Source organism: Lepisma saccharinum, chromosome 5, assembly GCF_977018435.1.
Source record: "Lepisma saccharinum chromosome 5, izLepSacc3.1, whole genome shotgun sequence".
In the NCBI taxonomy this organism is placed as follows: domain Eukaryota; kingdom Metazoa; phylum Arthropoda; class Insecta; order Zygentoma; family Lepismatidae; genus Lepisma; species Lepisma saccharinum.
This window is the reverse complement of record NC_139233.1, coordinates 38,519,514-38,533,867: the sequence shown is the minus strand read 5'-3', so window position 1 is coordinate 38,533,867 and position 14,354 is coordinate 38,519,514. Positions and strand designations below refer to the sequence as shown.

Below are 14,354 nucleotides of genomic sequence, written 5' to 3'. Positions count from 1 at the left end.
AATCAGTTGAAATCTATCTAGCAGTTGATTATTTCTAATGACAGACTGATCAAACCAAGCAAATCAAGCGAAATCAAGATAATACTAAATGTTAAAGCAAATAACAGTACTCACTAAGTTCACACTGCCCTGCATCGTAATCGTACTTCAGAATTTTCCTTCTCTTCCGCCGTATCCATATATTACTGCAGTTGCTACAGGCTTTGTAGCTAACTTCCTTCCAAAAATTCAATAACGTTAAGTCTGCTTTCGCTATGTACAGTTTCTCTATTCATCATGAAATCAAACACTTTGCACTGAAACAAGAATGACCTTTTGACAGCGTTAAATAATTTTGTAACGCAGTAACAGGCAAAAAAAAAAGGTAAAGTGCTCCCCTGTGCTTAGCACCACGCCATGAAGGCGTATAGGGGGTGTGGGGGTAACGCCCCACACTTTCTTGATCCGGTCGTGAGTGGGGGTGATGTGATCAGCATCACGCCCCTGACCGCCTTTACCCCCCAGGGTTTCCCCCAGGTACCCATGTTATTCGACGCTGGGTCGTTAGAAAAGTTCCCGGATTTGAACCGGCCGGGGATCGAACCCGGGACCTTTAGCATGGTAGTCAGACGCGTTACCGACTGAGCCACCGCGGCCAACCGCAGTAACAGGCACACAATGCAAAACAGCTGACTATTTGATGCATGCTTCCTTCCCGCGAGTTGATAATTCGGCTACTGCGCCACAGAGACCGTTTATTTCACCAAGATGCATGAAGCAAAGGCATGCTTAAAACGCCCGTTTTGGTTCAGTTGCCTTCCCACCCTCTCCTCCTTTTCTTCCCCTGTTATGCTCGGGACAATATACCATCGAAATTTATCTTTCATAAAAAAAAAAAATCCCTCAAATTGCGATGATCTATGGGTTGCATCGACTCCGTCACACGATCTCCAATGGAATGGGTTTGCAACACTACATTTCCTCGCACACAGATCGCTGCGTTCACAGCCTTCCTAAATGATGCAACCTCCCCTCACACGGCGCTCAAGCCAAAACACCCAATCAGAGTTCTCTACGGTCTACGCGACTGCTGCAACAGCGTCATAGCGAGCGAAACTACCATTGTGTTCCTGTCTCGATCGCGGCCTGGTCTACGCGGGCTGATATCACGGATCGGAGACTTTTCCACCATCTCTCTTGGTGGGGCGACGTGGGAACACTTCATGTTTCGAAGGAGTTAGAGTTCAATAAATAAGTATAATAATAATGATTTACATTACAGATTTATTTGGGGGTGCACGTGCGAATGTGCGAATAGGCAGAAGCCGCTACTGCTATTAGTACACGTATTTCCGCAAATTGTCTATGGTAGTGGGTCCTGAAATATGGATCGTGAAGTAAAAGACGAAGTGAAATTGAAAAATAAGTAAACATAGTCATCATCTTCATGTTAAAATGCAGTTTTGTGCTTGGTTTTATGTACCTTACCGAGATACGTGAAAATGAAATAGATGGTCATGGACTGAAACTGCTTAGGTTGACATTTTATGATGTTTTTCTTTATGTTATTTTATTGTCACATTGAAATGATGTTCGATTGAATGTTATTACTGCATTTTATTATTTCCCAGAATATTATTATCCTTTCCGGTAAGTGAAAAAGAAAAACAGTGAAATATGATGTACACGTACTTGTTGCACTGTGATACGATATTTGTAATTGCTTAGGCAGGTCTGTCAGCATGTGTATCCATTTTACGTTTCGGTCTATAGATATTGCATACTTTCATGTGTGCTGTATTTGAGTCTTACATAATAATATGCGGAATTATTATTTAGAATATTATATATTCTCCACATATTCTTTGTAAAAAATTGGAGCGCACCTTTTGTAATCTGTTTTTCTTCCGTTTGCCTATTTTTGACTTTCGTAGCAGAAACCACTCTGTCTGTCAGCCCCACGTTGGGAGGTTACGAATAAGGTACATGGAAATGCGAAAGTCACAACCCTGTCAAGTTGGCCCCCACCACATGGTGAAAACGATTTAAATATGTTTGTGCTGCTTTTAGTTTCGTTTGTATGTACGGTTCTCGAGTAATCGCAAATTTAATTGGGGGGGGGGGTGAAACTTGACGCAGCCCCCTCACAGTTTTGTGCCGTCACAAAATTAATGCCTGACGTTTGTGCCGTTTTTCTAGTCACCGTGGAAAGTCTGTAGAACGTCTGACTGAGAAGCGGCAGATCCGGATTCAATCACCTGGTTAGTGATCCGACCTAGTCCCTGCATAAAGCTGCTCTGGACTTCATCCAGCAGCAGCGTTCAATTACCTATAGCAGAGACGGCCTAGGATCCGGCGCGGAGAACACCTTTATGGCAGTGACCCTGTGTTGCCGCCTTTATCTACAAAGAAACTCGCACAACTGAAACTGGAAAAACCAATTAGACCTATGGGCGCTATTACCGGATGTTTACATTTCTGTGCTTCCTTGGTGCTGGCGGGGACTGCCCTTCCGGTTTTAAAATAATAACATTGAATTCAAAGGTGTAAAGGCAATGTCTTCGGAAAAAGCGACAAAATTTGTGTGGCTTTTGGTTTCAACATGAGATAGTGAACATCTCAGGTATCTATGCATCGATTTCAGACAGACCCGATACGGAAAAATCAGTGGATGTAGACAGTAAAGCGAAGAGATTGGACACAAACAGGAGGGAGTAGGCTCTGCGAGGGAGTAGGCTCTGCGAGGGAGTAGGCTCTTCATCCAATCAAATGAAAATATTTTACGTGTTTCGAAAATTATAATTGTCTAACGCACGCACATGTGTTGATTAAATTTAAAAGTTGGAACTATTTATAATCATATTAAATCTCATTTGCCTTTTGGTTGTTGATAAGCGCTCTCTCCATGGGCGTCGGTAGGTCAGTTGACCCCTTCTCCCCCCTCTGGAAATTGGCATCTTTCATTTCAAGTTGCAAAAAAGCAGGAAGTTTATTATTTTTATTATTAATAACAGAAATAAAGTTCACTTGGTTAGTATTCGAACAGAGTAATCAATGTAAAATATGCATTAGATCGAAAAAATGAGTGAACAATACAGCAACAAGGATATTTTTTCATATTCTAACATTTAATTCAAAGAATAAATCGTTCCACAGTTTTCAGAATTCGAAAAATTATAATTTTAGATGAGGTCACACAATATAAACTTTGAGTATTTTTTTCTAACTTCTAAAGTCCTTTCTTGAACGACTCTTCCAAAAGTTAATAACAAAATACAATAACTGTGCATTTCAGTATAGTAACTATGAAATGTAAAAGTATTAATGGGAAATAGTTGTGCTGGATATTCACTCGGCTCGTGGATCGAATAGCATGATAATAATGAAAACCAATAATAATAATAAAATTCGAATAGAATTTATTTAATTAGGTATATATTATTAGTGTATATCAATAATTTTAACCGTAGTAATCATTATTATTTCTTATACTGTTGTAATCGAAGCATTTCAATGTTTATAGTTAATGTTAGCTTCATTTCAACCTGGAGAAGTCTTTTCAGAAACGAAACTGTTGGTAGAAGATCAACATTGCCTTGGAAAATATTAGTATTGTCCCTTATATCTGCATCCAAAGGATTCGGGAAATGCAAATCTTTTCTAGGAACTTTTGTCTCTCTATATCACTCAAAAGTTTCAAGTGATCCATTTTATTTCCGATGTTTTATAAGAAAATAAGGTCGGTGACGATCTGTGGCCGTGTCCGAAAGGTGCAAGACCGTACTTGAAGCGAGCATCCTCCGAGTATGGTCTTGGAGTGCGGTCTTCAAGTCGTGGACTGGAAGTACACGTCTTTCGAATTGTACTTCGACTGCAGCGCCAAATACGATCAGTAGATAAAACTGAGTAGTCGTTGTTTTCCTCGCGTTTTAAACACTTATTTTTCACCATAGAAATCACATGGCATTTTCAAATGTTCGTACACATACATTTCCACATATTAGAAGAACTATAACCAACAAATTGCTGGCCCATTCTTCTTCTTCTTCTTCTTCTTGATTATGTCCCTTATCACCTGAACTAAGGCCGCGTCCGAATCGGCAGCAGATGTCACCTAGAGCACCGTTCCATCCGGGGACTCAGCCAAACTCCGTTGTCCGAATTCGCGGCAGACGTGGAGTCGGAGGGAAGAGCAGAGAGGCGCGACAGATGCACGCTTGAACTCGCTGTGACGCTGCGCTTGGCAACCATATTCTAACTTTCACTTTGTACCAACGTTGCCAACCTCTCAGCTACGAAAGGTGCTGTTGGAACTGTAAAATTATGCTAGAACGCCACCGGATTGTGCTAGGATATTATTATTATTATTATTATTATTAACAATATATTTTATTACTATTTTAATAACAATAATGTTTATATAACGTTAATATAATTTATGGGTTTATTCATAATTATGTGTAAATAAATTAATATTATATTGTTACTAGTACATGAATAGATAAAAATTATAGATTTAAGAATAGAGATATAACAGGTTGTATTCATTATCTAGCTTGCGCATAGTTAAAATCGACGAAATTTATGTTAAAACAACTTTTCTGGCAAGGAACAAAATAATAAAGAATGGAATATTTCGTTAAAAGGATACAGAATGGAATATTTATTGAAAAGCAAAAGAACTATGTTAGATTCACTTAACGAAAAATAAAGTTCGTGAATAATATCTTATGCACATTATTATAAATAGTAGTGTGCATAAATTTTCTTTGGCACTGCCATACAAAGCCTTATGATCGCAATATAAGCCTTGCCTTCCAGAAAGTTCGGTGGAAATAAATAAACAAGTAATAAAGAAGCACATTTACATTATTTTTAGTACTTGCTAAGTCTTTTGGGGGGGGGGTTCCGGAGCCCCTGGACGACCTTAAATACGTCCTTGTCTATGTTGCATTAAGGCAGTAGTTTGTTTAGCCTACTAGTTATAATATTTCCGATTACTTTCTGTAAAAAAAAAAACTTTACATGGTACGCGAATTATTTTTGCCTGACTTACCATTAATTTAATAGCAGTGAATGAATTTTATTGCATGGCTGCCCGCACGAGTGGCTTCACCCGCGACCGTTGCGGAGAGACGGAGTTAGCTATCTACCTTATATATATCATTGGATGGAATAAACATAATTACACGTCCATACCTTACCAAGGCTCCGCCCCCCAACAACAGCCTAGCAACCCCCCAGCTAGACACATACACTTTTGTGTTAGTTTTTATAACTTTTAAATGCTTATACAAGGCATTTCTATGTAAACTAACATTTCAATTCCCCCCCCTCCAAAAAAAGAACAAATAAGGAAAAAAGTACTCACCAAACGAACAAATTGAACCGCCTTTCTGACTTCACACGAAATCTTGACTGGTGGACACTGGTGTCCAGAGAAGTGGTAGTAGTAGTTTGTATGGGAATACACGCCAAAGTACGTATTGTTTACACATTTACATATTTACAAATATATGTACATTCCACTTTAGATATCTTCTGGAAACAAAACATCTTCTGTTTCTTCATCGCTGACATTTGATGGTGTCCCAGATGAAGTAGAAGGTTGGTACAAGGTAAACTTCGTCATGTATGTTATCATACGGTCCGTGGGTTTGAATTTGTCACAGCCTGTGGGGGTCACACACTGCGATGCCAGAAGGATTCCATTCATGGTAGATGTGAGCAGCCTGTTCCTGGTTTTAGTTTTAATTAAGTTTATTTTAGAAAACACCCTCTCACAAGAAGCACTAGAGTGTGGCAATGCAAGTACACTCAGGGCAAATTCCGTCAGTTCCTGGAATTCACGCTCTCCGAGTATGTCTTCACTTTTGCTGACATTGTACCAAAAACTGTCAACATCAGAAACAGACATTTTTTCAGGGAAATTAACGGTGGGCAATTTTCGCCACTGATCATCTAGCCTTTGGATTTTTGTGATGTTCTCGGAAGCCACAATCCGCGGAAGTTTTGCCACAAGAGGTACAATAGATTCTGGTCTAATGTTGCTGATCTGAAGGGCTATTCGTGGAGACAGGCAAGGCAATTTTGGGAGAATGTCATTCCTAAAGTTGTATCTTTTAACAATCTCGACGCACGCAGTGATGTAAAAGTCTCTACACCGACTCTTGAATTCTTGCACTTTTTTTGTGTCCCTTATCAGTTGGCCTAAACTATTGTGCACTTCGACACCAACATACACATTTGAAACCGGTACAAACAACTTTTCATCGGTTGGATCGATGTCCTTCAAATCCAGTCTTTTCAATCTATTTGCGTCCATGTATGCCGAAAGCAAAGACATGAATAATTCGGTCATTTTTGAATGAAGAGCATGCAAGACAATCTTATCACTTGGGAAAAAAACATTCGCTTTTGTAAATTTCGGAAGAACGTATTCCAAAAATTGCAGGTACAGTTTAGTTTCGGGAATGTTCATTTTCAAAAGAATGGTGTCAGCCTTTTCGTCCCCCTGAAACGAACATTGAACAAAGTATGCCCGAAGTGCTTCCCACTGTTCGAGTAGCCACTCTACAACTTGAATGAGCGACAACCATCTAGTTTGGGAGGGTCTTAATATTTTGTGTGGGTCCAAATTGAAAAATTCTTGATATTCTTGCAGCTGTGCCTGCCTTTTGCTGCTATGTTTAAAATAACCGTAAATATCCCTTGGTTCGCAAGAAGCTGGCATCTTTTTAGTTGCTTCACTTGCACACAAATGCAGCGAGTGACAGATACACTTCATAGTCATAATTCCCGGAAGATTTTCTTTCAGTCTACTTGAGACAGAATTGTCTTTCCCGAACATTACGTTGCAGCCGTCGCTCGCAAAACCTATAATATTATCCTCCGGAACATTAGCATCTTTGAATGTCTGCATCATTTCGTCATAGAGACGAGCTGCTGTCGCCCCTTTTGATGCAGCATCCGGATCCAACCCACTGAACACCTGAACAAGTTTCCAGAATTTCGTGTCCATTTTCTTCAGATTTTCGTCGAAGAATCGAACGCATATGGCCAATGTTTTAATTGTACCAATGTCTGTCGATTCGTCAACAATTATGCTGAATTTTGTTTCCCGAAAACGTTCAGCAATGTCTTCAAAGTGGCACCTACCAATTACGTCTTTGACTACATTTGTTGCCTTTGTCCTTCCTAATCTTACTGACTGCGCAACTTTACACTCGCACGCGGCTGCGGCAACCTTAACGAGGTGATCCCCCACACGCATCGGGATATTATGTTCTGCCATGAACCCCCCCCCCCCAAAGAATTTCTGCTCTTTTCACTTTGAGATCCTGGCTTTCATTAGAAGCTGCAAAACAATGCAAAAGAGATTTTTGTCCATGCCCCAAAATTTTCACGCTGTTGACATGTTTTGTTGTGGTTGCATGTTTCTCCAGCACACTACGTTTCGCAGGTAAATCTATATTACAGGCGGAGCAGTATGCTTTCCCAGCATTATCATTGTTTGGACGTAACCACCCCTTAAAACCGGATTCACTTTCCCACTCTTTTCTGTATTTCTGAGCATAGGACTCCCATTTCTGGTTCGAATCCCCCCGAAGTCTTTTTTTCTTTTCGGGAGTTTCACAGTTATTTCATTTGCTATTAGTACTCATCTTTTTCGAAATTGTTCCCAATATATTATACAAACACAAATTTTTAAAAAACTAGGGAAAAAAAACACTCACAGATACACTCAAACACACGCTCAAAATACACAGAAAGACGCACGAAAGAAGAATTAAAATCACACACACGAACAACGCTTTTTTCCGCCACGGGAGACGGCTTCCGAAATGGTAAGGTGCCGACCGAACCGAACCAAACACAAGCTGAAGACAAATTGAAGTGTTGTTGACATATGACTTGAAATAAAGATTGTTGAAATTCGCCCACAAGGGAGGGCGGGCGGCACATGAGCTTTATTTGTGAATCCAACTTTCTACTATATCCTGTCATAAACATTCCTCGCGAAAATACAGGCGCCGCAAATGGCTGACCCCTTGTGTCGGTGCTGAGAAAGGACAAACTTGGGGGTGGGTCGCCCCCACCCTCTTCTTCGATTTTATGGCAGGAAGATGCGGAAGACATGAAAGACCTTGTTGGAGGGTGGGATCCCTGGGCCGGTTTACTCTCTTTTATGGGAAACATGTCCACTCCTGAAATGTAGACTTGCAGTTATTTTTATTTTTACTTCTTCAGAGTCCGTTCCTTTTGAATTCAAATGCTACCAACGGTTGCAGATTATGCTAGATTTGGCTGTTATGCCAAACACAGGGTGCTAGGTGCCAAGGACGGTTAAATAGTGCTAGGTTTAGCACCATTATGCTAGGGTTGGCATCGCTGCTTTGTACAGGCAACATATACTGATTAGAGGATGTAAAACTCAGTTTTACTTTAACATTTTATCAATAATACTAAATGTAGAAAAATTGTAAATGATGAAATAGCGTGTTACATTTTTAATATGAGTAGTAAATAGGTGGAAATCATTGTCATGTTTGTTTGGCGTCTGCCTTCTGCTTCCGTGCGATGCGCCTGCGCCCCAGAGCGCGGTGGGTGAAGTTCGGACTGACACCTAGCGGGAAAAGTGACAACCGTACTACAAGGGGACATGTAGATTCGGACGACTTGAACGTCACTTCGACGGCACGCGAGAGCAACGGGAGAGAACGGGAGGGAGCACTTGCCAATCCGGACACGGCCTAAGGCGATCTTGGACAACGGCCTGAAGGGTGAGACTTGCTGGCCTATAACGTATATCTATCTACCTGTGTCGCTGGCTTTCTACCTCCGTGATTTTAAACAAATGAACAACGAGTGCGGAAACCACGTGATCTAGTCACCAACCATCTGCACTGCGAGCGGTGCACTTGCGTGCTTCTGTTCTTGGCGCTTTCGAACTGTACTAGGTGACGTCACTTCTGCCAAGACCATACTTCAAGATGACTTCAAGTCTGTACTTTGTACCTTTCGGGCAGAGCTTGTATTCCACTTGTTTACATTGGAAAATTCGCCAAACCGGAAGTTCTTTCCCCGCCAGCAATAATCGAATTGCCTGATCGATCATTTTTTGTTTACTTAGGAATAACCCCCATTGTTTGGGCAAGAAGCGGCAACGATAAAATCTCTCTTCCTCGAATCAGTCAGCACGGAAAATAACCGTTCTGCGCTGTGAATGGACACTGGTTGACACGACGGCCGGCCGGAGAATAGGAACAACCTTGTGGGATGAAGACGGCCGGAGTATCTCCGTTCTCTTTATGTATAAAGTTTAGAATGGCTCCTAGTTTTCAGCTTCCTAGCGCCTAGCCTACCCTTTGGTATGGATCTGCATGGAAATGCACAAAAGTAAAGTCGCCCGCAATAAAAACGCAACATCCACATTTTGAAATATTCACTTCACTGCACCGTAAATGCATCACAAAACATTATTATTGTTACGTCCCCGTATGACTGGAAACGGTTGTATATAGTTCAAGAAGTGGATGATAGATGGCAGTACATGGCAAATAGTAAAGGTACGTTAACTAGAGGAATAATGTGAAAGGAACTCAAACTAGGACAAATGTACATAATGCAAAATGATTATTGACGTCTGATTAATAATGATATATGAACAATGAACTGTGTAAAGGTGTTAGAACATAATGATCGTCATAGCTATCAGATATGTCAGCATGAGGAAAGTTAAGAAGTTAAAGAACGATGGGCGATTTGTGTCTACCTTCCTTGTGCTGCAAATGATGTGAGACACCTGAAAATTAAAAATCAAATGTAAAAAAAAAAGTTATTGTGCACTTCACCAACCTATTTAACCTCTTGAGAATGTTTGGAATTACACATTTCCCGGTACTATGTGGCAGCAATAAACATATCTCTCTGAAAGTACAGGTGATTACTCAGTTCTGTCTTTGTTTGTTTATATACACACATGAAGGTATAACATACTCAAATTAAAATGCATTATTTAGAAGTATTGGAGGTTTGCCATAGGCTGATTTTATTTCTTAGTTGTTAAAGTATCGGCTTCTCAAATCAATGGAAATGTACTTTAAAAAATCATAGAATCAGAACTATTCATTGCAGAGAGTTGAAATATGTTCTGTTTTGGACGGAACATCTACACTAGGGCTTTCACAAGAGTTATATTCCATTCAAATACAGATGTAAGTAAAAGAACGGGAGTGATCTAAATCTAGACCAGCACATTTATTGTGAGAAGGTCATGTGATATATATACCACCATTTTCATATTTTTCTTCCTCTAACTGTTGTTATTGGGAGGTGAAATGTATAAATTTTATCTCCACTAACAATCCTGTAATTCCTGGGGGAGGATATTTCATATCACTTATGACAATTAGTTCTCCTGCTATAATTTATTTTTTACACTCCTGTTGACATAAAGTGGCACATTTTATAAGGTTGTATAGTTGAAGTATGTGTCACTTTTTCTGACAAGGAGTGTACATTATAACAAGTTTGAAATGTGCGCATGTGAAAAGTTCCTGCCTGGAGAGGCTAATATGCAGAAGAGGTTCTTGTCCACTAAAGGCTAAACCAAAGTGGTGCTTGCAATCAGGCAAAGTATAGTTATCCCATTGTTTATAATTAAAAAAACAATGAAAATGCATAAGATAAAAAAGTAGTGCTGACAACTGTCCCTAAGAAGGCAATTGGTTAAATCAAGGGCTATGTAACATATGAGGCTTGTCAGGAAAGTAAAGATACAAACGAAAAATAAGATATACAAGAAATGTATTGCATGCAACTAAAGCTACATTGGATACACTGGTACAGAGGCTATTTCTCCTCATAACTGCCACCATTGTCCAAACATTTGTTCAAAGGCAGAACAATTTTTTGTATCTCCGAATCGTACAAATCCGCCGCCTGCATCTGGAACCAAGCTGTGACTTCTTCCCTGGCCTCATCGTCATTGTCAAAGTGTTTTCCACCAAGATGTTTCTTTATGTACAGGAACAGATCGTAATCGCTTGGTGCGAGATTATAGCCTGACATATAGCAAGCAATAAAATAAAGGATTCTGATCAGGGTCGGATTAAAGTGGGTGCTATTGATGCTGCAGCATTAGGCTCATTCCTGAAATAGGCCCAGATGAAAACAGACGAGAATTTTCCGAAAGCTGAACAGTTTTCTTTTGCTACATTAACCTGAAAATAAATCTTAGAATGAAATTTGGAGCCCCAATTTCGGACGCCTAGACACAGATTTTACTTAGTATACAGTTACTATTATTCTTTGTGCTGTGATGTAACTATAACGTCGCTGTGTTTATTGTTCACCGAAAGATTCCAAGTTAATGCTATCAATTTTACGTTAAACAGTTTACTTAGTAATTTAGCTGCGTTTTTTGCAATATCTTGGCGAATTGTTGCCACTTTATTATTGTTCGGTAAGTGCGACGTAGTAAAATTTTCCCCTTGAAAGTTAGTTGTAGAAAAAAATCGACGGTATTTCATTATTAGGTTTTGACGTAACCTCACATTGCGATATTGTTCATACTGTTTCACGCAAGCTCACTATGGCGTCTCAACTCAGTGGGTGGGATAAAGTGAAAAAGAAAAGGAAACAAGCAGCAGAACAAGAAAAGCTTTGGCGAAAATTCCAAAATTGAGTTACTTCGGAGTACGAACATCTTCGTCTCAATTGTCTGCGTCGGATGCGATTGCGAGTTCGAGTGCTCCTGAAGGCCAGGCCAAGCAAGATGGACCTGTCGAGGCAAGAGAGAATAAAGAGCGAGAAAGTTCAGGGAAGAGAGAAGAGGTGAAAGGAGACGCTATCGCTGAAGCACTAGCACCGACGCTGGAGGATTTCACCAATGATTTTGGACAGTGGGGTGAAATCAACGATGACACTCAAAAATATTGGGCCAAAGAAAGGTCCAAAAGACAACTGAATCGACGTTTGAAGAAAGTGCCAGACGATACCCAGGCGAGTCGTTCCAACGTCGATGCACAAAGACTTTCTTCATGCGTACGCATCCGCTCAATGGCGAAAAATCCTACAGACATTGGTTGTGCTACTCGCCTTCGACAGGGAAGATGTTCTGCTTTGCATGCAAATTGTTCGGCGGCAGTGCTGTTCAAGCGACCAAGTTCGTTTCTGGCGGTTTTGACAACTGGAGGGCAGGCGAATCAAGAATAAAAATGCATGAAAGCAGCGATTGTCATCGCGAGGCTATGTTGTCCTTTGTGACCCGACAGAGGGAAGCCGGTCGTGTTGACTACCTAGCCGCTAAACAGGTCGAGGAAGAGCGGTATTACTGGCGCCAGATTGTGTGACTGTTTTCAAATTGTAAAATATATAATCACTTCTTGTGTAAAAGAAAAAGAAAGAAATGTCATAGCATACTGTTTTGTTGCGTAGCAACCAGTTGTAAGAAACAAGTGAAAAGAGATAACAAGAACGTTTTTTTCATATAGTTCGAATCATAGTAATTGGTGCATAATTAATGTATTTATTCAGTGCAAATAATAAGTATACTCATCAGAGAACAGTGTTGTGATTTTGAACTATATATATATTATTGTTATTTCATAATTTGCTGTGAAGTAGAACAGTGATTTACTGAGTATAATGTAAAATGCTCAAGCCTCTACGACACTAGCAAAAAGTGGCGACCGTGTGACAGGACTCTGAAGTTAAGTAGTTCTTCGGATAAATGATGTGAAATATAATCTCAGTAGGTCTGGGATTGAAGCGAATTCTAACTGCATTTGATTGATATTCAAGTATTTAAGTGTGTGTAAGTTTTTTCGTTAATGAAAAATGTCTTCCAGAGATTCATCTAAATCTCGTAGCAGAAAGAAGACTGCTATGCAATACGAGGGCACACATGTAGCAACGTTTACAAACGTTCAAGGTCAAGAAGTTAATTCTGATGATAAGACTGATACCAGTACTCGCAAGGTGGAATGTTGTGGTGATACGAAAGCTGACATCAGATTTGTTCAGTGCTATAAATGTCTTTCATGGTTTCACTTTTCTTGTCTTAAGTTGTCACTTGTTCATTGGTCTATTTATTCTACTACGGTAGAGAATTACTTTTGTAAATCTTGTAAATCTAGCTATAATCCATATGAATTGTCAGCTTACAAAGAGAGTATTAGTCCTAATTTTAACGATCTGCTAGAAACAATCAAGAGCATTCAGTTCGTTGTAGTTAATTCTAGTAAAGAATTAAAATCTCAGCTTGAGGATTCAAACAAAGAATTAAAATCTCAGCTTGAAGATTCCAACAAAGAATTAAAATATTAGCTTGAAGCTTCCAATAGAGAATTGAAATCTTCCAGCGAGGAATTAAAATCTCAGCTTGAAGCTTCTAACGAAGAGTTGAAATCCAAAATTGAAGCTTCCAATGTCGAATTACAGTCCAAAATTGAATCTATGAATTTTGATTTTAAGCAGGTTAATAACCGTATAGACATGTTGGCTTCTGATGTAACAACGAGAATCGAATCCTTAGCAGAAACGTGTGTAAGTTCAAATGCAGAATTAAACCAGAAGTTGCAAGAAAGCATGCAAAATTATGACTGTAAAATATCAGACATTCTTAGTATACAAGATCTTCGTGAGAAACAAATAAATGACATTGAAGGTTCTTTACAAGGTGCAAAAGACGATATAGGTAAACTCAAATGTGGAATTGATTATTGTTGCTTGCAGCCTAATTACAGATTTTCTAGAAATGGTTACTATAATAGTAACATATCTTTGTTTCCCTCTGTTTACGAAAACTGTCCACCACAAAATCGAGATGTGCCAGTGGTGAGTGATACAATGAGGAATCAGCCCAGCAATATGCAAAGTAATATAATGACGAGTACATCTAATACTGGTGTAAATCCTAATTTGACTCAAAATCCAACTTGTGGTGTCCAGTCTTTACAATTTAATGATGCTAGGCAACAGCAGTTGGAAAGGCAGTCTACTTTAAATTAAAGTGGCAGTCGGAAGAGCCTCTTTCCCTCTGCACTACCTATAAGAGGCACAAGGAAGAGTCAAATGATTTATTTAATGTTTGTGATGCTATGCAATTTTCGAATGAAAATGCATTAAGTAACTTGCAAATTAATTTTTTGTTAGAATGGTTTGAGGAAGAACCTGACTGGGTTATTAACGATGAAGATATTCCTGTACCTTTAACAGAAGTTCCAATTGTACATGGAATTATATGTCAATTGCCTATCATTTGTATAAGTAGATTGTGGTAGCCAAGCAAATGTTATGAATTATGAGGTTTGGTGCAAGATATCATCATGTATTGGTAATCTTACGTTGGACAAGGTGGATGACATTAG

General features: G+C 39.5%; 2 protein-coding genes across 2 annotated transcripts in view; one reads left to right on the top strand and one right to left on the bottom strand.

Moving 5' to 3' along the window:
• The window catches only part of Pgm2a (phosphoglucomutase 2), a 134,036-nt gene that overhangs the window by 57,033 nt on the left and 62,649 nt on the right, over positions 1 to 14,354 (top strand). The gene's annotated exons all lie outside the window — the stretch shown is intronic.
• On the bottom strand, positions 5,510 to 7,252 carry LOC145987996 (uncharacterized). Its single transcript, XM_083122836.1, has one exon. The coding sequence runs from the start codon at positions 7,250 to 7,252 to the stop codon at positions 5,510 to 5,512; it is 1,743 nt and encodes a 580-aa protein (XP_082978962.1).